Source organism: Sebastes umbrosus, chromosome 22 (assembly GCF_015220745.1).
Source record: "Sebastes umbrosus isolate fSebUmb1 chromosome 22, fSebUmb1.pri, whole genome shotgun sequence".
NCBI lineage: Eukaryota > Metazoa > Chordata > Actinopteri > Perciformes > Sebastidae > Sebastes > Sebastes umbrosus.
In genome coordinates this window covers 19,073,930-19,099,755 of record NC_051290.1, presented here as the reverse complement: position 1 = coordinate 19,099,755, position 25,826 = coordinate 19,073,930, and the positions used below count along the sequence as shown (strand labels likewise).

Here is a 25,826-nt window from a genome sequence, read left to right as displayed (position 1 = left end):
TATTGTGAAGTAATCAGACATTTAACATTAGCCCAATTCACTCAAGCCCACAAGTACCCTAAAAAGTGCCCTAAAAAGTGCCCTAAAAAGTAGTGTCCATAGCATGTAAAGAAGAGGAAGAAGAAATGAAGAAAGGCACTTTATTAATCCACGAGGGGAAATTCAATTTTTTCACTCTGTTATATACAGGACACACACATGCACAAACAGGACCTATACATGCGTTAATGAGAGAGATATCAGAGCGAGGGGGCTGCCCCTGATAGGCGCCCTGAGCAGTTGGGGGTTTGGTGCCTTGCTCAAGGGCACCTCGACAGTGCTAAAGAGACCAGTTCACACTCAGTACTTGGTCAATACGGGGACTTGAAACGACGACCCTCCGGTTCCCAAGCAAAGTGGACTGAGCTACTGCCGCCCCAACTTGTTGCTAGTCCCACAATGCATTGCTGCTCATTTGATGCCATTTTCAGTTCAGCATCACATCAGTGAGAATGCCAAATAGTAGCTATTGATTTAAAAGTGTCCCAAAATGTCTTGACAGGACTATAAAGTATTGAGTGTAGCTGGTAATAGTGAGTTACTGGACTAAGGAGTGATTTTAGACTAGTCTAGGACAGCTCATTTTAAATTGCAACCATTGAAGTTAACTTAATTAGAGCAGGAGCACCAGGGGCATGCAATTAACAGCAGGCTAATGTTAGCTAGCTTGTTGTGTTGACTATAGGACGAACCGTTGAGTGAGGAGAGAGAGATAACCTCAATCTGCTACAATTTAGCACATATGAAGAAATTAGGAAAAAATTCTTTCCAAAAATTAAATGTAAACTCCAAGATTTTGATTCCCTCTCTGACCAAAATAAAATACAACATCTACTTGGAGAAAATAGTGTCATCGCCATAGAAGCTGCATGATATGTCAGTGCATGTCACAGCCTAAGAGACAACCACAACAACAACACATAATAGATGGAAATCACACTCTGCCTCTTATTTACTCCTGTACTTCACAGTTTTTTTTTTTTTTTTTTTAACATTTATCCTTTGATATTGCAATATATTGTTATTAAAGGGACTGTTTGTAACTTTTTACAGGTATAAATCTACCGGGTCGGTTTCCCCTGCGCGCTCGCATATGCGCGCTCGCGTGAGGCTACGCTGTTCAGACTCCCTGTGGAGACGTACCATCAGACTCCAACACAAACTACACGGAAGCACCAAAAACCTCAAAGTTCTATCTAGTGAAGCCCGTCTGTTAAACAGTGTTGGCCGTGGTTGGAGGACACACAGGTGCCACAGGTGTCGCTGTTAACAAGCCTTTCTGATTCTTACAAACAGTCCCTTTAATTGTTTTTTATTTGTTTGTTTGTTTCATTGACACAACAAACATGAATTACTTCTTTATTGTTTTCTTTTTAAATATCTATATATTGTAATTTGCTTAATGAATTGTATATATACATATATATATATATATATGTATATATATATATATATATATATATACACATATATATATATATACATATATATATATATATATGTATATATATGTTTTTTTTTTTTATTTTGTTTTTTTTTTTTTTGATTTATTATTGAATTGACTCTTTGGCAATATTGTTCACCTGACAGTCATGATCAATAAAGCAAATTGAATTGAATTGAACTGATAATGACATTTTAAAACCCCTGTCATTTAAAGTGACATTGCAGTCAAATTAAAGTATCCTCCATCATGTTGGGGGGACACTCTTGAACCTGCAGCAGACGGCCTACAGGCGGTCCGCGGACCCCACTTTGGGAAACACCGCCCTCGTGAAGCATCCCACTGTGTGTTTTTTGGGGAGAAGCTGCCCACTCCACTCCACGTGACAGGAGGAAGCAGCAGCAGCAGCAGCCAGCAGCAGCCAGCAGCACACACCGCCGCTGGATCGGTTCACAGCTTCTTCCACGGCCGCCCGGGACGGAGCAGAGACACGCAGAAGGAGACACTCGTCGAGGGAAGACAAATAAAAGACATCTTCCGTTTGCAACGTAGAAGAAGACGGCTGGCACACACACACATACACACACACACACACACACCATGGACGGTTATGCCCGGACCGAAGATGAGCTGTTCTCCTCCTGCCTCCTCAACCTCACCTGGGACAATTGCTACGAGCAGGTAGGACCACGATTCTCTCCAACACATCACATCAAAAGATGACACTGTATGATGCTCTTCTAGTCAGATAAGTTGAGAGTGAGTCAGCACATGAGGTGAGTGCAGGTAACTTCACCAAACTTCATTGTCCTTTAATTGAGGGACCTCCTCCTATGATCCATTTCTTGTGTTTTTCTGTCACACACTTTTGCTGCTTGACATTACAGTTCTAATTAAATGGAAAAAATAATGTCTCCAAACTACTTTTTTTTCTGAAAGGTTGCCTTTGCCCGAACTTCCACAGCTCTCTCTCTGGAAGGGCTCAAACATCCTGCCCCCTTGAAATCAATAATAAATTAACCTAGTAGACAAAATGAATCTTATGCCAAGAATTCTATAAATAAATTAGAGGTAAACACAAACTTAGCATTCCTTTTGAAGTGAACTGAAATGCTGTCATCTTCAGTGTATTGCGTGGACTGGAGTGACGTGGAGATCATAAAACACATGTGTCTTTCATATCTCTCTGTGTGTCCCGAGATCCATATGTGGGTTGCCAGGTAGGTGTTGAAATCAGGCAGGTGTTTGCATTAACGTTACCTGATTTCAACACCTACCTGGCAACCCATATGGATCTCATGACACAGAGATATGAAAGACACATGTGTCTTTGGATCTCAGGACACAGATATGAAAGACACATGTGTCTTTCATATCTGTGTCCTGAGAATCCATATGGGTTGCCAGGTAAGTGTTGAAATCAGGTAGGTGTTCGCATTAACGTTGCCTGATTTCAACACCTACCTGGCAACCCATATGGATCTCAGGACACAGAGACATGAAAGATGCTCTTTCATGTCTCTGTGGCCTGAGAATCATATGGGTTGCCAGGTAAGTGTTGAAATCAGGTAGGTGTTCGCATTAACGTTACCTGATTTCAACACCTACCTGGCAACCCTTATGGATCTCAGGACACAGAGATATGAAAGAGCATGTGTCTTTCATATCTCTCTGTGTGTCCTGAGATCCATATGTGGGTTGCCAGGTAGGTGTTGAAATCAGGCAGGTGTTTGCATTAACGTTACCTGATTTCAACACCTACCTGGCAACCCATATGGATCTCATGACACAGAGATATGAAAGACACGTGTCTTTGGATCTCAAGACACAGATATGAAAGACACATATGTCTTTCATATCTGTGTCCTGAGAATCCATATGGGTTGCCAGGTAAGTGTTGAAATCAGGTAGGTGTTCGCATTAACGTTACCTGATTTCAACACCTACCTGGCAACCCTTATGGATCTCAGGACACAGAGATATGAAAGAGCATGTGTCTTTCATATCTCTGTGTCCTGAGAATCATATGGGTTGCCAGGTAGACACATGTGTCTTTCATATCGTGTGTCTTTCATATCTGTGTCCTGAGAATCCATATGGGTTGCCAGGTAAGTGTTGAAATCAGGTAGGTGTTCGCATTAACGTTGCCTGATTTCAACACCTACCTGGCAACCCATATGGATCTCAGGACACAGAGACATGAAAGATGCTCTTTCATGTCTCTGTGGCCTGAGAATCATATGGGTTGCCAGGTAAGTGTTGAAATCAGGTAGGTGTTCGCATTAACGTTACCTGATTTCAACACCTACCTGGCAACCCTTATGGATCTCAGGACACAGAGATATGAAAGAGCATGTGTCTTTCATATCTCTCTGTGTGTCCTGAGATCCATATGTGGGTTGCCAGGTAGGTGTTGAAATCAGGCAGGTGTTTGCATTAACGTTACCTGATTTCAACACCTACCGGGCAACCCATATGGATCTCATGACACAGAGATATGAAAGACACGTGTCTTTGGATCTCAAGACACAGATATGAAAGACACATATGTCTTTCATATCTGTGTCCTGAGAATCCATATGGGTTGCCAGGTAAGTGTTGAAATCAGGTAGGTGTTCGCATTAACGTTACCTGATTTCAACACCTACCTGGCAACCCTTATGGATCTCAGGACACAGAGATATGAAAGAGCATGTGTCTTTCATATCTCTGTGTCCTGAGAATCATATGGGTTGCCAGGTAGACACATGTGTCTTTCATATCGTGTGTCTTTCATATCTGTGTCCTGAGAATCCATATGGGTTGCCAGGTAAGTGTTGAAATCAGGTAGGTGTTCGCATTAACGTTGCCTGATTTCAACACCTACCTGGCAACCCATATGGATCTCAGGACACAGAGACATGAAAGATGCTCTTTCATGTCTCTGTGGCCTGAGAATCATATGGGTTGCCAGGTAAGTGTTGAAATCAGGTAGGTGTTCGCATTAACGTTACCTGATTTCAACACCTACCTGGCAACCCTTATGGATCTCAGGACACAGAGATATGAAAGACACATGTGTCTTTGGATCTCAGGACACAGATATGAAAGACACATATGTCTTTCATATCTGTGTCCTGAGAATCCATATGGGTTGCCAGGTAAGTGTTGAAATCAGGTAGGTGTTCGCATTAACGTTACCTGATTTCAACACCTACCTGGCAACCCTTATGGATCTCAGGACACAGAGATATGAAAGAGCATGTGTCTTTCATATCTCTGTGTCCTGAGAATCATATGGGTTGCCAGGTAGACACATGTGTCTTTCATATCGTGTGTCTTTCATATCTCTGTGTCCTGAGATCCATATGGGTTGCCAGGTAGGTGTTGAAATCAGGCAGGTGTTCGCATTAACGTTGCCTGATTTCAACACCTACCTGGCAACCCATATGGATCTCAGGACATAGAGATATGAAAGACCCATGTGTCTTTCATATCTCTGTGTCCTGAGAATCATATGGGTTGCCAGGTAGGTGTTGAAATCAGGTAGGTATTCGCATTTACGTTGCCTGAATGCGGTGTTCGCGTTAACGTTAATGCATTAACGTTAATGCATTAACGTTACCTGATTTCAACACCTACCTGGCAACCCATATGGATCTAACGACACAGAAATATGAAAGACACATGCTCCTTCATATCTCTGTGTCCTGAGAATCCATATGGGTTGCCAGGTAGGTGTTGAAATCAGGTAGGTGTTCGCATTAATGTTACCTGATTTTAACACTTACCTGGCAACCCATATGATTCTCAGGACACAGAGATATGAAAGAGCATAAGTCTTTCATATCTCTGTGTCCTGAGAATCATATGGGTTGCCAGGTAAGTGTTAAAATCAGGTAATGCAAACTTGGATTGGTCCGAGTTTGTGGTTGAGAATAGATCCTGGAGTGTTGGGCCTGTTCCCTCACACAGCAGAGGTGTCTGTTTTTCAGATAATTACCTAATTCCTCCCTCTTCCCTCAAGCTTAATCAGTTCTGCCTTTAAAATACACTTATCATGCTGTATGAAATCCCTCTTAATTCGCACATTCTAATTTGTGTGAGGAACGTGTGAGTCTGAAGTCATCTGCCACAAGAATGCCAATGAAATCATTCTCCGAATGCTAAGAGGGCTCCCAGCTATTTAGCAATTTATGCTCAATGATTGATGCCAAAATATTTGTACAGTGATTTTTATGGTAATTTACTTGAATGCCACCATGAGAGCTCAGGATATATATATATACAGGGTATTTATTCTTCAGTTATCAGTATCCAGGTTGCAATACAGCAGAGGAAGACTTTTAAACAATAAACCCTCCTGTGGTTTAGTGGGCCACCGTTTCTGAATGACAAGTAATCACAAATTAAAGAGGATTAGGCTCTTAAAGCCCGAGCTTGCGATTGGCTGTTCTGAGAGTCATATTGTAACAGTTATTTAGGCACGGAAAACAAAAGCCACCCCAAACATGATTGTGAATGGCATTTTTAAATGTGCAACAATTAAGCCTCAGCAGTTTCTGCTGCAAAATGGATTTTGCCAAATCAGTTGGGAGCACTTAAGACACTTAAATCCACAATGCGAGCGCAGATTTTAGCTGCCTATCCCTTGTGTTCAACTCGAACAGAGGGTTGAAAATTTAAAGTTACATGATTCTTGAAGGTTCTCTATATGATATCCAGAGCATTAATGAAGCAGCAAATGACTATTTGCTATGTAAAGATATAGTAGACAAACTGAGCTTACTCATAGTACGAATTTTTTGTGTTGTAATCTGAGCTTCTCCTTGCTTTGTTGACATAGCCGGGCCGACCGTGCGTGATTTTAGTGCATGTGAGCGTGCCCCACTGGCTTGCACACGGCCGCCACTCTGCACTGCACTCATATGGCGGGTACAGCTGATTGTCACTGTTAGTGCTTCTAGCAAAGAGTATAGAAGCAAAGAGACAAAACTCTTTTTTACTTGTGTTACTTTTATAATATTTTGTCGTTCAACTCAGGGCATTTCGTTAGAATACGACAACAGAATAGAAATCATTTTGTAGGTACTTTTGAGACGGACGTTTTACTGGCGTCCGGTAGTCGTTTTCAGTCCAAAATGGCGTAAGCATAGCTTTGCTGCTGGGCGCTGATGTTGCAATGGAACGAACAATTGACTTTCACTTCTTGGCAATATACAGTACGTTCTTTGCCGTTAGCACCGTCAGCTGCAAGCCGCCGGCTCAGCTGTCGCCATGTTGAGAGCCGTGCGGAGGCAATAGAAAAGTTCCCAATCTCGCATTTAGCCCCTTTTAAAATGTGACTTTTGAAAATGTGCTTTAAACTGAAAACATGGCAGCATTTTATCGTTTCTGGAGTGCTGAAAGAAATAGTCAATTCATTGATCAGCTTATCAAAAGAAATAATTACCAATAATTTTAATCAATTCATCTTTTAAGTCAATTATCAAGCAAATATACCAGAGATTGGCTTCATCATCTTCTCAAATGGGAGCTTTTTCTCTCAGTTATATCGCTTCTAAATTGAATATCTTTGGGTTTTGGACTGTTGGTCGGACTTTAGAACTTTACAAAGCGTAGTCTTGTCATTCCAAGATAGTGCACTAACTTTCGACATGACTTGAGAAGCTGTTCTGAGAAACTGTGATGACCATATTTAACCTTTTGTGACATTTCAAGGTAGGCTCGGGCAATATTTCAGTATTACGGTATACCAGGGTATTTAAAAATCCTGTCGGTATGATTTTCAATACAGACGCTGCTACGCTTTCTATCATGCTGTATTGATGTGATGTATTGTAGTACAGCACAGCACGCGCCACCAGACGTCAGTCTCTATGGTGTAACAGGCAGCTGAACTCAGAAAGATGGCGACTGAGTGTTTTGGGTTTAGCCTTCTTCAAACTACAAAAGCAGTTTATAGCCACATGATTTTATTCAACTGCCAGCCTGCCAGATGTGTTGGTAATGTCGGTGTCCACTGTATCGAGTGTGCGGTCGAGAGACAGAGTGACAGAGGGGGAGCGAGCGATTACGAAGTTATCAGTAACGTTATAGACGTAGCAGTGCGGTGTGTGTACAGTTTAGACTATTTGTCTGTGAATAAATGCTACGTTGCAGGCGGCCCCTACATGTCTGTGTCGTATGGTTAGTTAAAAAAAGCTAAAAAGCTTCTGTGTAATCTCCCAAATTCAGTTTGGTACAGTCCGCCCTCTGCCCCTTAGAAATTCATCCAAAAAAAAAAAAGGAGTGAACCTTCCGAAAGCAGGTCATCTGCTCGGCCGGCATGTTGTTAGCCATGCACATATCCTCCCTCGCCCTCCCCAAGTCCTACGGCGGGTGGGTAAATAAATAAATAAGGAAGTAAAGGGAAATGTTGACACAGCCTGTCCTTGTGGCCAGATTATCCACTCATGCTTGAGCGCTGGGTAAAGGCCCTGCATTATTCAGCCTAAGACACAGAGACGGGGAAAAACTGTGGAAAAGCTGGGTCTTGCCGCAGGAGTGTGTGTGTGTGTGTGTGTGTGTGTGTGTGTGTGTGTGTGTGTGTGTGTGTGTGTGTGTGTGTGTGTGTGTGTGTGTGTGTGTGTGTGTGTGTGTGTGTGTGTGTGTGTGTGTGTGTGTTTTGGGGTAAAGGCCTCCACTTTTGAAAGAGCAGACATGGGGGTAGCTGAAATGCACGGGGTTGGGGAAGATGATGTCTTCGCTTTAATTATCAAATGAACTCATTGCCTCTCACTTTACGCCACCTCTTTCTTTTCCCACTCTCTGCATCTCGCACACTCACTCTCACCCCCCCCTCCCTTTCGCCGGGCTTCTCCAGGGCTGCTGTCCATGGTGCTGAAAGTTTCATCACACATTTTGTGCATGTCTTTTTAGAATTCCAAGCTCCAATCCCCGCTCTTCAAAAGCAATGTATTCAGTTTGTCTCGACCAAAAAAAAGCGCGGCAGCACTTGGCAGTCCAGCTCAAAAGGGTGAAGCCTATCATTCAAGACGTTTTTCAAAAAAGCTGCAGGTAACACAGCGTGCTCTCAGAAGCAGTAAGGACTAATGCATTTTTTTTTTTATGTGTCTGCTTCTGCCTACAGCACGTTTCATCACAGCGAGGCTCAAGTTACGTTACTACTTACTCAGCGGCTTGGTTAAATGAAAGCTCCTTTGTGTGCGCACGTATATACAGTATTTGATCTATGCAAGTCACTTCTTTTTCAGCTTAATGAGTCAGTAGCCTGAGTGAATTTAGTGGGAAAAAAGGGATAAAACATTTAAATATGGTAGTTTATTTTTTTTTGCGTATGGGACTTCTGTTTCTCTTCACATCACAGACTCAGCAGAATACATTATGTTGTTATTTTTTAAGTTTAGAATGCGCTCCACGTTGATTGACAGGAGATTAAAATAAGATTAATTGTTAAAGTGGCAGTAGGCAACAATATTTTGGCATAATTTGGCAAAAATTCCATAATAACCTTTCAGCATATTGTAATTCAAGTGATCTGAGAGAAAACTACACCTCTGCACCTCCTCATGGCTCTGTTTACAGGCTTTAGAAAATCTTGCCCGTGACGGCAGACTTTGACCAATCACAGGGCATTTCAGAGAGAGCGTTCCTATTGGCTGTTCCACAAAAGGAGATGCGCGTTCACGTCTGGTCTCTGCAGATAGTGAAAGCCTCGGTCAATGGCGGAACAACCTACTGAAAAGCTTGCTATTCCAGCATTGGCAGCAACTGCCTACACCTCAAAACAACCCAAAAAAAGAAAGACAGACTTTCAAAAAGACAGTCCAAACTGTTGATGTCGTTAGAAGGTAATGTGTAGCTCGCTGCGGTAGCCTCCTCAGATGTAGCGAGCACGTATGAAGCGCGTGCATATGCCCGTTCTCGTGTGGGGGGAGGGGCTTCGGACAGAGAGGGGAGAGCGGAGAGAGGAGAGAGAGGAGAGAGCAGCTCGAGGGGATGCAGGATTTTGCGTTTTCCGGATTTCTACGCACTGCAGCTTTAATTTGAGTCTGCCGCTATATAGGGTGTCGCGATTAAGTGCTATGAAGTGGCACAAGTGAGTATGAGCTGAGTAATGTTGTTTTTTTGAACATGCGATATAGTCTATTCCATATGTTGAATAAAGAATCGGACATTGACTGTGGAATGAGTTAGCGCACGTGTATCAGCCAGAGACTCGTGGTTGTTTCCAAGACGCGTGGTAGCAGTCATGAGGAATTTCAAATCAGGATTTGAACGGACAAATAAATGCAGGAAAGAAACTTCAGGCAAAACTCGAAAGAAGCCTTATTACCTGTTCCCAGAAACTCACTTACTTTTTGTCATGGTCTCAGTCCATGATCCGCTCTGTGTACCTAGAACTACTCCCACCTCTTACAACTACCCCCAGAGGAGTATATCTAATTTCCATGTTGGCACATCTTTTTTTTTTTTTTTTTTTAATCAACAAGTGTGTGCCTGCTGAACACCTCGGTTGTGATAGCAACCCACAGGAGCAGGGCCTGTCGGCAGTTTAATGAGAAGCGTGTTGTTCCGTCGCAGCATATTGCCAAGATATGGATGGGTAATTATCTAATCAAGACTTTGTGAAAGTGCCGCCACTTACTCACCGCTGACCTGCTAACCGTCTGCCAGTTTTTCGCTGCAAGATGTTTACATACTTTTAAATGGATCATATAGCTACATTTGGGCACTTGTTACAGTGTAGGATATTGTTTGAAGGTTTACATGGGTACTGATACAGAGCACTATGTCTTATGAACACAGACGTAAAAAAGGATGAATAAAAAAATGTAAATTACAACATGTCAGGGTCTCTTAGCAGAGATAAAAGCAGGTTTTGTGACCACTTCATGAACATAGATGTACACAAAGCACACTTTATTTCAATTCCAAAGGGAGATATGAACCACCAGAGGGAGCAAGCTTTGATTCCCCATGGAACTATAAATTAGATTTAACTAATCACATGACTCATTTTAAAGATCTCTAGCAGGCGAAGCTTTTTTTTTTACTTCACAACCGCCGCCAAATACACGCTCTATATTGGTTGATGGAGAGGAAAAAAAAGATAGCGTTGATGCTTTTTGACGGAATATCTTTCAGCTTCATCTTCAGTCTTCATCCTGTCCCTGTAAAAGGTGCTTGTTTCACAGTTAAACAGTTGTGCCGTCTGAGGCCCTGATCAGAGGATTCACGTTTCGCAGGTGGAAAACACGAGGCGCACTGCACTGCCTGTTTGTTGCCTGATCAGACAGTGTTTTTTTTTTTTTTTGCAGTCTGCTGCTTATTTCGATGAGAAAATATCATGAATTGACAAATTGTTTATTTATTGGCAGACAACATGTGCAAACATATTTCACTCCCTCTCTCTTAGAGACACTCTCTCAGATTATAAACCCTTTTTATACAGATAGATACCAAAATACTGCTGCAAAGAAGACCCCTCATTACTTTTCTTTTTTACTCTGAACCCGAATAAAGCTGGCATAATGCTGCCCCAGTTGTGATTTTAGATAGCATGCTGTCATGACGTGTGACACAATAGCGTCAGGGTCTAGTGTGTGTGTCCGTGTGTGTGTTGTCCCGCCATGCTGGCTATCCCTTTTACACAGACGGCGATTCGGCTCTGTGCGTACCTCTGCTGCCGGCTTAGCGGCGGAGCAACAATGCCCCCCACTCTGTATCCGTACCTTTTCTACAGAACATTGAGATGGAATAACGGCGCCAACAGTCCTGCCTTGAACAGGCTGTTGAGAGACACAACTCGGAGACGCAACTCCAGTGGAGTCATTTTAGGGCGCGTAGAGATGGATTGTCTTGCTTGTTTTGCGTCATCTGATCGACTCTTCTGATCGGCCTTTATAGAGACCACCTCTCAAACTATTTAGAACGAATATCGTCCGATAACGATCGATCGGAGCACCGTTAGTGCTATCTGAATCGACGTCATAGCAGGGGGGGGGGGGGGTGTTGTGCAGGCACTCCAGACTACATTCTTTGATTATGTGTGGGAAAATATCTTCCTCACCATTGACAATCTGTTGATACCTTGCAAAATCTGAGATGAAAGGAAATGCAGCTTAGACTGTGAAAAATCCTTGCCTTCTCACCGGGAGGTAAAAGTACTCTCACAAACATTGAATTGTACATCTGAAGTGTTATCAATTCCACCTGAAACGGAGGACCCCGGTGGCAGAGCTGAACCCCTGTGCTTTTGATCGCGCCAGCAGTGCCTGTAAACAAGTATTTTCCCATCTCCCTCTCTGTCTGCCTCTCCGTTTCTCTCTCCCCTCTCTCTCTCTCTCTCTCTCTCTCTCTCTTCCTCCCCCACCAAGGTGTCTGGAGGGGGAGGTTCCTTTGATTATCTCCGCTGTGGATTAATTGCTTTTCTTAACCTCTGCACAGACGTGCTCCTACACCGCCCCGGAGCCCGCCGCACGTGCCCAGATGGACCCCTGCCAGGAGAAAAAAACAAACCACACCATGCTTTCTATCTCCCCACCTTCTCTCAATTACTGACCTTCATCCTTTCATTTCGCCTTGGATGTTATCATCGACACTATCGGTGTATTTACTTTGTTTGTTTAGCTAGTTACTTGGCGCACTGCAGCACTCTTTGGCTAGATTTTTAAGGGAAGTCTGAGCATGTGTGAGAGGTGTATTAATTTCTGGGAAGAGTTACAACAGCAGGATGAGATGAGAGCGTGTGTCGTCAGGTAATTGTATTGTGTGTCATAAAGTGTCTGCGGGGTCAAGTGAGGCGGGGAATGATGCAGGAATATCACGCTGCCTTTTTTTGGAAGCGTCCTTATTCCATGATTAAATAGACTGTGGCCTTGAGTTGTGCTGGCCAAGCAATTCCAGTCACGCTTTTTTTTTTCAGTGCTCTTTACCATCTCACTTTGCCTTTGAGACACACATGTGCATCACATCTCTGAAAAGGTCCCCGCCCCCTGCCTCCAAACACTGTCATATAGCAAACGGCCTGCTTCCTTCAGACCTTTTTTCCTTTTCTTTAGGACATCCTGAAAGCACATCCAGGGGTTATCTTAATGATTTATGCACTACATCTCACATGCAGACCACCTACTGTACCTTCACACTATGGACAACACTACAATTCAGTAGTTTCATTGCCACAGGAGTAGAGAAAAAAGTTTTAATCTTCTTTTTTTTTCTGTTGGTGCTGACTGAGTGTTCAAAATTTAGACATGAGGAAGTTTCTTTCTTAGCCTAGAGTTGTTGGCAAAAAGAAAAGTGTTGGAAATATAACCTTTCTAGTCTCTGGCGGGAGTTTCATAATCCATAACTCCGACTTTTTAGTCTTGGTCTCTCTCCAGTTCATCTTTTTTTATCTTAATAAGTGAATCCAGACAAACTTCTCTTGCAGCTTCGAGTTTTGCATGACTGTTTATGACATTACTGTAAGTGGCTTTAGGGATTTTTTAAATTTTTTTTTTTTCGGAGTGTAGCCTAATTGGTTCAGGTGTTTGATACAGAGAGCACTGTGGGGCTCCCAGTCTAACGGAGATGAGACAGCCCACACGTACACACTCGGATACACAAATGCAAAATCTGCATGTGAGACATGAACAGACGCATAATGTGCACACTGACTCACTCATTCACTCACTAACAGGCTAGACTCCCTGGACTGTATGGTACAGCTGATTTTCCCCATCAGCAGAAAGCCGGGATGAGCTGAGCTAATTGAGCTGGGAGGCCCGGCGGGGGAACAGGGCCCCTTCACGCACCGGCTCGTCACTTCCTTTCTTTATCCATCCACCACTGTGTCTTTGGTCCCATATCTCCAAACCACTCTGTGCTGAACAAAAGAAAAAAGTACTTTAATGCACGATTCACTGACTCAATAATGCCAGATGCATATTGATGTGATCTAAAATAGGATTTAAATGCATTGCAAATTCCATACTTCATGGTAGCAGTGCTCTGTATTGCTTTTGAAGCCAAGTTTGAATTATTTCTGTATTGGATAACTCTCAATACAATAAAAAAGCTCTCACATACACGCCCAAGCTGACAGGCAATTGTTTTTTAGTTCTGTGCTACACCTAAACAGAATTACAAGCCAACAATGGACAAACTGCATTGCCTGTATCACAGCAAACTAGCCGCCAACAAAAGCAGATTACCTGTTCTCTTTGAGGGATATTAAGATGTTACATGCCTTTCCATTGGCCCTGGGAGGCCCGTCGTAAAAGCCACAGCAAGCTGTTGAGACGGAGACTCCGAGTTGTTTCCATCTTTTAGCTGCACTTGGGGACTGATTATGGTCAGGCAAACGGCCTTTACCTGGAAAGTCACTTTCACTTTCTCGTCCACCATTTGTTAGTATGGCTAATGTCTCATTAAGTCTCACATCGGGGAAATGATGTGCTCTTTGGGTGAAGGTTAGGCTCTCAGCTTATCATGAGACAAAAGAGAGACTGATTATCACAGCACAGGCGTGCCTCGGCCTGTGTCTTTCACAACAAGTCCTATTTGTGTTACTGCTGGAGCTGCTTCATTACCCATAATCTATTAGCCCTCCCTCCACCTCCCCCGAATAAAAGTTAAAACATTTGGACTAAATGAAGAATGCTTGATCACTTTTGCGTGGTGTTCTACGGAAAGGAGTGGACGGAAAGGAGGTGGGGGGTAAATTTTACATTATCAAGGAGATAATTACAAAGCAATCATAAGCCGTTTCCGGTAAAGTGGTAAACAAGCCAAGGGCTTGTGCTCTTTTCCCAAGAATAATTAAAAGCCGCTTTGCATTCTATGCATCAGTGTCCTTTCCTCCACTCAGCGGCCACCTCTTCGCATAATAAATCTGGCTGAATCTTACCATAGGGGAGGGGTCCTTCACTCAGAAGTGAGTTGGCATTTTCCGGACCTTTTTCTGTCTTTTATCTTCTCGCAGATCTATAGAAAAGTCATAATCTTGAATTTGCATTTGCAATTTTCCTGCAGCCAACTGACAATTCTGACCAACTGTATTTGGTGAACTTTCCCGCTTTGTGACACAGCAATTCACAGACTACTGCTCCTCCCTCGCCATGCCTTTTTAATGTCCGAGTAACAAGTTAATTCATCGATTGGTCTAGACTTGAGAGAATGGCGACTTGCCGGCGGAGGTGTAGGAATATTAGATGAGAAGCCTCTCTATTTGGCTGAATTCTCAACCATAAAAATTCCAATCAACTTTTATTCTGAGTGACAATAAAAAAAGGATATTTATATGCAGCATGAATTTCAGCCAGGACTCGATACTAAAATATAGCAAACAAGATCATTTTAGTATGGGATGTGCTTCCATTTTGTGGATTTTGGCAATTGATATTTTCCAAGTTTTCCATGGCTTCCTATAAGGGTTGCCCCCTATAAGTGGACGAGTGGAATCATCGCCAGTGACATCTCAGTCGACTTGAAATTCTTGAAGTTGAGCGGTCGTTTTTTGTCTAAGAGGCTAGATCTATGAAGACTTTGTGATCTTGCGAGCCACTTCTCCCTGGGCCAACTGTGCGGACCCCAACGGTTGAAGTGTAAAAATAGTTTCAGTTCATTATGGAACTGTGGCGGACCTCATTTGAAATCATCACAGAAGCTCGGGCCAGTGATTTCCTGATTGCCAGATAGTCTATATGAAGAAAAATAATAAAAGAACGAGTTGTCGAATATTTGTATTGAACACACAAATCTGAGTCAAATCAAAAAATTCTGATTGGGGTACAACCCTACTTCCTATAGCATCAAGTGTTTTCAGCAAGCACATTATGACCACGATCTGCCTGCTAAACCCTTATAACACAGTCTAAAAATCTGTGAAGAGAGCGAAAACTGAGGACAATTTCTTTACATGTTATCAACATCCTTTCTAAGCCATGTCTATAACTTAAGACGCCCGCGGGCTGTGTCACATCACAGCGTTGACATGTAGTCGTTACTCCACTTCTAACAACACCAGAATCAGTCAATTATCCATGGAATCGATCAACATAACCCCACTGCCACTCATTTAAAAGAGCCAATCAATCTGCATGGGCCTTTTCTCTGTTTTCCTCGCCGTGGTACAAGCATTTGTGTGCGTGCGTGCGTGTTCTGGGGCGCCGCGGGTTGGCTCATGATGGATCTACCCGAGTGACAGCTCGTCTTCTGATTTATGGTTGTTTATCGCCGGAGTAAGACTGGAGTTGACCCCCTCATCTAGGTTGCCGCCACTTCCCATGATGCCCGTAAAGCTGCACATTGAGTTGCATGATTGCCTCACTGGCCAAGGTGTCATCTGGAGAAAAATTTATATCGCAAATGTAGAATTGGTGTTTTTAGCACGTGAACTTTAAATGTTTGTACTCAAACGCTCTTAACTTTGACTCACTTATTCCTGTTTTGGTATGTGCCGGCTGCACTCGCCAACTCCTCTGTGACTTCATTACTAAATGAAGCGCCCTATAATTCCACATCGCACCATGATAAATGCTGTAGCGGCAGTCCGTGAGGCAGAGAGGGGCGGGGTGGGGAAAGGGGGACACCGCGTCCTCCCTACCTGATGACATGCAAGGTTTATCACGTTGAGCAGAGACATGGTCACCTTACCCCGGGCCTCATTGTGACAGCCAGCAAGTCACTCGAGAGCACCATTGGAAATCAATAAGCCCCTGCTCTTTAATTGTTAGAAAAAAAGCTTCCCTGTTTACAGCATCACATCATCAGTCAGGACAACCTGACTTTCATTTATTTTTGCCTTTTCCTCTCTTCCTCCTCCTCCTAACGCTTTCTCCTCTGTGGGACGTGCCAGCTGACTGATTGTTTGGTAGATTACGTAACAGGAGCTGGCTGGATTTTATTTTGGGGAACTTGTTTGAGATGTATACTGAAAGCTTCTCTGGTTAACTTCAGGATGCTTAAGGCATCTGTGTGTCTTACCTCAGCGAATGTTTGCCTCAGTGTGAGCTCCTCCGCTGTTGTCTCGTACTAACGGGGAGGACACATGCTTCCTTCTGTCCTCTGTTGACTTCAAACTGCTCCACTGCGAGTACAGCGTGCTGAGGATCGAGGCAGGTGATTTCCATCATACTTTCTATCCGTCCATCACACAGCAGTGTCTTATACTGCCGATTCCCAACCTTTTTTTGGATTATGACCATTTATTGCCAAGCAACGCCCACTCCAGACCCTTTGTCACAGGTTACATTATGTTTTTATTAATTGTAATTTCAACGAGTGATTTAGCAGAATATTTGGCTTTATATACTGTTGAGTTGCTGTTCTTCATGATGGTGCCGATAAAAGTTTGATACATTTAAAAAAAACTCTATAGAGTTGAGCTGAAAATGAAAGGCCTTTCTAAATGACTCAAATTATTTCCAAAGTAGCAAAGCACTTGTAAGTAAACTCCATTTAAGCAATAAGACACATGAGCCTATGATTTACAGTGATTTTTACAACCGCTAAGGGGGTTTTAGGCACTCCGTGGATAAATGACTTTGTATAACTGGCAAGGTTTCATCAAATAAACACAAAGCAACAAAATAAATGCATAATTTACTGATAACAAATAATCATTCTTCCGCCAAGCAATGTAGTTCTTCAGCGACATTTAGCAGAACGGTCACCGAGCAACATGCAGCTGCAGTGGAAAACATGCTTAAAGATTGGGCTCATTATTTACATCTATCTGGATATCGCCATGTGTGCAAATGTTAAAGTAGTGCTCAATCATATTAGCACTGTTCTTTGCTGGTACAGGGGTGTTTGACTCTGGATAGGTGCGTTTTTAATTGCACGGTGCCAGAGACAAGAACATCACTCCCAGCATCTTCTCTCGCTGTAACGTCAGTTTAGGCGCCAGTAAGACTGAAGGGATGATTTACATTTATGCCCCGTCACTGGCATGATTGAAAGGTTTTGTACAGTGGTGCTTTGCAAGCAGTGGTTAGTGTAGATTGTAGCGGTGCCGGCTGCATTAAAAACAACATGGAGCCGAGAAAGTTCACTCCCATGCTAGCTAAAGTTAACTTACCTTTCATCTTTGAGATATAAGGCAAGTATTTCTCCCTGGCTGCTCAAACATAAATCCCTGTAGGCTCTTTTGTTTCTTTTGCCAGCACCTCTGTGTTTTTTTATGCATTCATTGAATGACAGTGTAGTATACTTCTCACGGTTGTCTGAAAACGGCGAACGGACCAGACAGTCAAACCCGGTGTTATGTCGAAGTCTGTTCCCTCGTCTAATAGCGTTTCCCACCTGTTAAAGGGACTATTTGTAACTTTCAGAAATGCTTGTTAACAACGACACCCGTGGCCGTTAAGTCAACGAAAGTCAGCATCGGGCTCGAGCTTGCTCGCTCTAAAACGACATGAACGAGCATCGCTCAAAACAGTGAGGCGACACACGTCAGCTAAAACCACAATATCACTCTATATTTCAGCTGCTTGGCAGTAATGTTAGCTGACCAGACGGAGGTCTCTCCATGAATCACTGCTGATCCTAGTGTTGGCTTTTCCTGCCTCAGCCTCCGGGGCTGAGGCAGGAAAAGCGGGTTGGTCCCGGGGCTGAAGCAGGAAGAGAAACGTTATCGCCTCCCGACTGCGCCCGGAGGGAGACAACGGAGTTTTGGTCGGAGATGATAACGTTTCTCGCTGCGGAGTCCCATCACTTCACAAGACACGGGAAACCTCTGTTGGTCTGGAGGAGCTGCAGCAGTTATTTCTGCACAAACGTCCACTGTACATTCACTAGATATTCTCAGAGCTAAACTAACTCTTCTGCAGTGTGGAGTGAGCGCGCATGCACGTCTAGAGGAGGAGCGAGAGAACGAGAACGCGCGCGGTGTGTCAGTGAAGGCAAGCAGGCAGAGGAGCAGAGGCTCCGGCCACACGCGAGCCCGCATATGCGAGCGTGCATGGGATCCTGACCCAGTAGATTTATACGTGTAGCCCCAGGGCAATTTGTTCTGCCCCTGAGTGCCATTGTGGCTGGTTTCCTGGTCTACTACCAGTTTCCTGGTGGTTCTGCTCAGAACAAATATGTTTTGGTTAATATTTACATGTTCAGTTCAATATACACATACAGTATGTTGTGTCACTTTAAATAGGTTGGTTGCAGTGTACTTGGTGAGCATGTGGTTTACTTTGAGTACAACCTATATTGTTTAATTTTATTACACGTAATTGGTTGTTTATGTGTCATGTCACTTTACCTGGTTGTGATTGGCTGTGGGGCGGGACTAGCGAGGAGCGGGTGGTCGAGCGAGAGAAGTGAGGGAGCGGCGCAATGGAGAGGTTGGAGAGAAGCCAGTGGAACGAAAAGAGATGTAGTAATTAGAGATTTATGGTTTAAAGTTGTTTGTAAGTTATAGTGCTGTAAAAACTAGAGCCTAGGACTGCAAGCCAGTGAAACGCCGCATGTATACATTGCCAGTAGTTAAGTGGCTATACACACAGTAGCTGATATTGCGCCGTTAGCCTTTCCATCTAACTAGCCAAGCAAACTACCGCGGAAGGACACTCTGGACTGCCCAGATAGCCTCCAGGTGACCTGGATAAAAGCCTGGTAGCTCCTCCGGCAACGCGGGAGAAAGAAGGTTTCACCTGTTGCACTGCCACAGTCAGCTATCAGCCTTTCTAGCTTTTTTGCACTACTCTTGGAGGTGCAACATTAGGACTCTGTGATACAAACTCTGCTACGCTAACGTGAGTACTCAGCTTTTATTTGGCTGTTAGAGCGAAATGGTCTCGACTGTTTTTAGCCACCACGTTCCCAAGCATCGACCAGGCCTGCAACGGGGTTGTTTTCATTAATGGTCCTTTTCTGTTTGCCAGCTTGAGTGTGTGTGTGTTGTCCCACCAGGTTATTTTTGGTGAAGTAAAATAAATCATAAGAGTTCATTGCATATCCTTTGGTTCTGCTTTATGTTATTTTGGGCTAGACCAAGTACATTAAAGGGTGACATATATGCTAGTGACCCCAGAAGGTTAAAGGAACATAGAAGATTGACTTGGGTTAACACTGACTTGTTTATCTCTGTGAAAGGTCAAAGCACTATTTTCTTGGTGTACTATTATTGAGAGTATTGTGAACCTTTTTTATTTTACATATTTTTGATATCATTCCCTTTTAGTTAAAGGGACTATTTGTAACTTTCAGAAATGCTTCTTAACAGCGACACCTGTGGCCGTGAAATCAACGAAAGTCAGCGTCGGGCTCGCGCTTGCTCGCTCTCAATATACCTGAACGAGCATCGCTCAAAACAGTGAGGCGACACATGTCAGCTAAAACCACAATATCACTCTATATTTCAGCTGCTTGGCAGTAATGTTAGCTGACCAGACGAAGGTCTCTCCATGAACATGATTTAGATCTGATCCTAGTGTTGGCTTTTCCTGCCCAAGTGCGGGCTGAGGCAGCGGGGCTCTGCAGCATGTCTCCTCTGCTCTCTCCGCCCGCAGCCGGAGAGAGCAGAGGAGACACCGGCATCCGGTCGGTAACGAGAAGACAACGTAACTCTCTGCACAGTTCGGTCACTTCACAAGACACGGAAAGCCTCTGTTGGTCTGGAGGAGCTGCAGCAGTTATTTCTGCACAAACGTCCCCTGTGCATTCACTAGATATTCTCAGAGCTAAACTAACTCTTCTGCAGTGTGGAGTGAGTGCGCGTTTACGTCTAGAGGTGGAGCAAGCTGAGCTGTCTGAGTGAAGGAGAGCAGGCAGAAGAGGAGGGTACAGCGGCTACACGCAAACGCGCATATGCGAGCGCGCATGTGTGACGACCCGCTACATTTATGCGCATACAAAGTTACAAATAGTCCCTTTAATAAATTGAGTAAATTGTCGGGGACATATTTGTTATGTGATTTTTATTAGGTATAAGCATAACAACAGTGCAGTCACATATAAGAAATAGGGAGGAAATAATTATGGGTTATTAAAATTAAGCAACAACAGGAATAAGGGTTTAACTAAAGCCAACCTGGGAATTAATTTTTACGAACACAGGGCGCTACCTTTATAAAAAGGTGCAGAAAGCGCTACATACGCTTAAAAAGTTACAAACAGTCCCTTTAAAATGATAGCACCCCCCTCGGTGGCAAATATAGGCATCTTATAAACACTGTACAGACAATGCTTCTGTAAGTGATTCCAAAAGAAGAAGGATATAGATGCTTTGACTACACAGTTCCATAATGTGCTTTCTAACCAGGAGTGCAACAAAACAAAACTGCCTCCTACAGTGTTCAAAGGACAAGCAAAAAGGCCTGTAGTATACAAAACAGAATCTGCAGAGTATTTTACAGCGGGTTTGAACACGGCTCAGCTGATCGTAATCAACGACCAGAAATATCCACTTCATAAGGTACATTTTTACGATCAAATAATGGTTTAAAATAATGGAGAATTGGCATCTTCACATTGGATCAGCTGACTTCTGTATTTTCTAGTTAAAGTAGCTATTCTGTGTACATACGGTATATCCAAATATAGAAAATGGTTCCAACAAGTGATGTTCTGTGAGGTAAAAAACAATTTTTTTTTTAAGAAATAAGACATTTTAAAAATCGACCTAGCAAAGGTTTTATTAGAGGTGAAATGCGATCATCAGCCAAATTCACAAGTTATCTTTATTTACACACAGATCAAAGCAGGTTATCACGGGATGCTCATGTCTTTCTTTTGAGAAGCCCAAAGCCAATAGTCACCCTGCTTCAACACTCTTTGCTCCATCTGTGTCTCCACAAGCTTCTTCTATTAGTGCGTTACCTGGGGAGGACCACGGCTCCAAAACTCTGATTAGGCCCTCTCTGGCTAATTAACTGCCCGGGCCACAGTTGGCCATTTGCAGCGTTTAATGGAGGGACGATGCCGCAGCTGTCCTTCGTCTGTCATTCATCTGATTTGTGCCCTTTATGCCACAATTTGTGCCATAAAATTTATAAATAGGCAAAGCTAGCATAGCATTTATCACTCTCATTAAAGTGACAGAGAATATGGTGCGTACTGCATCTTCATGTAAGCAGCAGCGAAAAGGCTGTATTTTAATAATGAGAAAGGGATGGAGAGCGTAGAAGGCGTTTTTGTCCTAGTAGAAGAAATTCCTGGTGATTCCTAGAGAGAGGACTTAATTATGACAATGTTGTGGTACTTTAAAATGCTGCAAGCGGGGCTGATTGCTGTTAATTTTCCTCTGTCCTCCCTTCTTCTCTTTTGCTCTCAGGCTATTCAGGGCAACAGGCTGCTTAATTATTTATACCTATCCGTTACGGTATGAAAATCGGGAGGACACTAACATGCATACAACAGAAGGAATCTAATATTCCCCCGTTGAGTGTCTAGTTTAGACTTTAACTCTCTCCAAATCCTCCACTCTGTCTAGTAACAGAGGTAGGGCAGAAGGAGCGCTAGCATTCAAATGAATCCTAAACAGATGGCTTACTTTGTGTTCTACCTGCACCTACGCACCAACATGAACATACTCATAAAAAAAACTACAGTATATACTCACTCACTTTACCCACCCACTTGCTCACACAAACCCCAGGCGCTATAGTATCATCCAGTTGCAGTGTGTTCATTAGACAGGGAGTGTTTGCCCACTCTGCCTTCTTGTGTGCATAGAAACGGTTAAATCTTTTTTTTTTTTTTTTTTTTTTTCTCTTGAGTGGTGCTGCTGGATTATTTTGGAGTTGTTTGGTTTCATTTTTTTCTTCGGGCGATCTTTTACATTCCACCTGCATGTTTATAGAACAAGTATTTTTGCACTGCTGTACACACATGTACAGTATGCACAAACGAACTTAATATATACAGTAAGGGTGGGAAAAAAAATTGATACAGTATAGTATCAGTACACGGACGTCAAGTATCCATTTCTTATTATATAAACTATTAACCTCCTAACAATCCGACTGCTATTCTGTCTTTTGGAGGTTGTAGCGGGCTCAGTCTTAAAGCTAGAGTGAAGATACTGATATTATATGAAACAAGAAAAACAAAAGAGTCCATTGGTACGAATCGTGTCATGGTAGCTTGTAGGGAAGAACACTAAATAACGCTCCAATTACACTAGAGTCTCACCTCAAGATGCATGAATGAAAACTGTACCTTATTAGATAAAACAGATGTTGAAAAAACAGAATAATCTGCAGTTGAAAAAAAAGGTAATAAATCCCAATATATTTTATCGCAATATGCAGCATATCGCAAGATGTTTAAAACGCAATAAGATCGTATCGTGACTTAAGTATTGTGATAATATCGTATCTTGATAATATCGTATCGTGATAATATCATATCGTGATTCCCACCCCTAAGATACAGTATACTGTTTTTGGACCAGCCTTCATACTAGTTAAAGTTTAAACCCCTTTTTTCCTCTCTGGATGTTTATTTCCAACATTGTTCTCTTGTGTCTGTTACTAGCCTCCACTTTTTTTTTTTTTTTCTGCAGTTCTTCCCGAGGGAAAGTGGATAGCACATGTGAACGGATCACTTCTGATTAGTGGGGGTTCTTTAAAAAAGATGCCTGTAGTGTTTTTCTCCAGAAACAAACAGTGGTGTGGCCTCCCCAGGGAAGGCTGCCATATCCCTGGCACAGCACAACCCCCGAGAGAACTTGTTTTATCTCCCAAGTGCTGTTAACTTTGGGCTTTAAACTGTGTGCTTGCCGCTGCCTTGTTTTTCACATCACAAGAACATGATGATATCGCGCAGGAATGGCGACAGAGCTGATTAAATAAATAAAACACTGTTGGATTCAGCTTCATCTAGTCTACACAGGATTTTTTAATTTTGTAACAGCCTCACGACATAAACTCACTGTCATTCAACTCTCACTGCAAAATTTACATATAAAGTGTCTGATAAGCATATTTGTGTGTCGCCGATGCACGTTTGCACAATTTCTGGCAAAACATAAAGGTTGGGAGAAATTTGACTTTTGTTTTGAATAAATTTGAATCTTATGGCATTTGTGTGAGAAGAGGCAGAGTGAGGCGAGATAGGGAAGGTAGGTAAATAGCACGGGAGGCTGGGGAGCAGAAGCGGGCGACTGATTTGTCTCCGTTCTGTCGGGAGGATTTACGGCGCAAGTGTGTTGAGCCATCAATCAATTGTGGCGCACTCCAAGGACAACTTTGTCTCTTTATGCAATTTGTAAGGCTGTCCAGTCAAATTGATTCCTTAACCAGGAGCCGTCCAGCTCCCAGAGAAGAGTGAAACCCCCCTGAAAAAGAACATCAACCTCTATGTTTGTTGTGAACCAGACAATAAATGATAGGACCGTTGACTATTGATGGCCAAAATCCAACTGCAAAACAAAAGTGGGTGACATAAAAACTAGATTAAAAGTGATTGCAGCAGTGATTGATTAAATGTGATAAAATGAAACAACTGAGGATTGATGCTGTCGAGTCCCTGTGACAATTGATTCTGGCATTATGATTGTTTTACTCTCGGTCCTTCATGGATTATATCTCCAGAACAAAAGCTAATTATATTTACAACCAAATATGGACATTTACACCCCAAATTCAATAATGCACACACAGCCTTTGGAGTATGGAGATATCAGTTCTGCAGTTTGGTCTTTGCATTCATCATTTTGTGAAATTGGTATCAACTCGTGAGATTTGTACTCATCATTTTTCACGGGGAGGGGGGTAATATTTCAAGAAAACAATGTGAAATTTCCGAGATTAAAGTCATAATTTAACAAGAAAAAAAACCTCACAAATTTACAACAAAACTGGAATATTTATAATATTAATTAAATTAAATTAAATTAAATTAAATAATTCTCTGAGATTAAAGTCACAGATTTGTCCGGCGTCTGAACTTTGTTGCATCTCAAGTAGTGTTCTTATAGTAAGGATGGCCTCTGAGCAAAGCGAAGGTCCTGAAAGATACATATACATGTTTTCTGTCATGTTCTTTCTGTGTTCTTTTATGAACATAAATAAATACTGATATAAAACGAATGAATATATTTTGCACTCTGTGGCTCACATTAATGCAGTGTTTAACGGCAGCGTCTGTGGTGTGATGAGGTTGATCCAACCTTGCAAAGTGAAGCGATGTGGTTCCTTGACAGAAAACACTATTCTTCTGAGTTTTTTCTTGTAATTTGTGACTTTATTCTCCAAGAATCTGACTTTATGATCTCAAAGAATATGTATTTTTTTTCCTTGTAAATTCTGAATGTTTTTCTCCGACTATTACCCCCCTCCACCCGGCTCCGTAATTTAGTTATTTTGTCAACAATGGCCTAATACGCCATCATACTTTTCATCTTGTGCCTTTGTCCTTTGTCCAAATTTTGACTCTTAGACTTGTTTGTAGGAGAGCAGGTCTGCATATGTTGCATTTTGGTATGCAAGTAGCACTATTCAACCTGTAAATAGATTGAAAGCTAATTTGTACGTCTCAACACAGTCGCCAATCAAAGTATTACCTTCATTTGAGTTGAATGAAATGATCATTTAGTGATCTAAATCCTACCGCCTTAAAAAACAAACAAATCCCAAGAATGGTGCTGAAGGAAATCCTATCCCATCATTTCCTGCTGAGCATGCATTCGCTCTTCCTCCATGTCGACTCCATGGTGATTTGGGACGTTTAGCGGACAATAGGAGAGCGATTACAGAAACAGGCTGTACACTTGAATAATTGATGCCGGAAATCGTGCTCAGCTTTTCAGAATTCATAATGATGCCCCCCTTATCTTTTACCCCAACACACACACACACACACACACATACACACACATACACACACACCAAAATATTCAATTTGTATACAAACACCTACGATCAACGGCTGTGAGTCACTTGCCTGGGTGCCGTGATCACATTAATGCGGAAATAATAAAAAAAATCCAACATTAATGGCATATGATGAATTACATTGCCGAGTAAATGTCTTTGCATTGCTTTTAATATGGTCCTTAAGATTTTAGATTAGCATCCCCTCATTTTTCTGCTGTGGAAATCAAATTCAAAGGAACATTTTCCTTCCATTCCGCTGACTGAAATGACTAGAAACATAAATATAGAAACAAATTGAGTCAAAGATTATCTAATGGAGCGTGCGTCAGTGCAGTTTGTCACAAGCTTTATATAAGAGCATTGCTCAATGGCCACAGTTCTTTAACCAGTGAAACCGTTTTATTTACCAAATAGAACAAGTTTGGAGCTGTTGCAGTGCACTTTATCATTCATTTAAGACATGAAAACATTCTGCCACTAGTAAGCCTTTGACAGCTGGCACAAGGCACATATCACACCCATGTGAAGAATGGCTGAATTTGTGACAACAAATAGCC

At 42.5% G+C, this 25,826-nt stretch overlaps 1 protein-coding gene across 6 annotated transcripts in view; it reads left to right on the top strand.

Annotated features, from left to right (window-relative positions):
• Positions 1-1,829: 1,829 nt before the first annotated feature.
• ppargc1a (peroxisome proliferator-activated receptor gamma, coactivator 1 alpha) overlaps positions 1,830-25,826 on the top strand; it is a 299,017-nt gene continuing 275,020 nt past the window's right edge. For 2 of the 6 annotated variants that reach the window (XM_037758138.1, XM_037758137.1), the window contains exon 1: positions 1,833-2,164. In XM_037758138.1, the coding sequence (XP_037614066.1) occupies positions 2,084-2,164 (81 nt within the window). In that variant the 5' untranslated portion in view covers positions 1,833-2,083. Of the gene's footprint in view, positions 2,165-25,826 lie in introns of all 6 variants that reach the window. The other 4 variants (XM_037758146.1, XM_037758144.1, XM_037758142.1 and 1 more) reach the window with 3 other exon arrangements.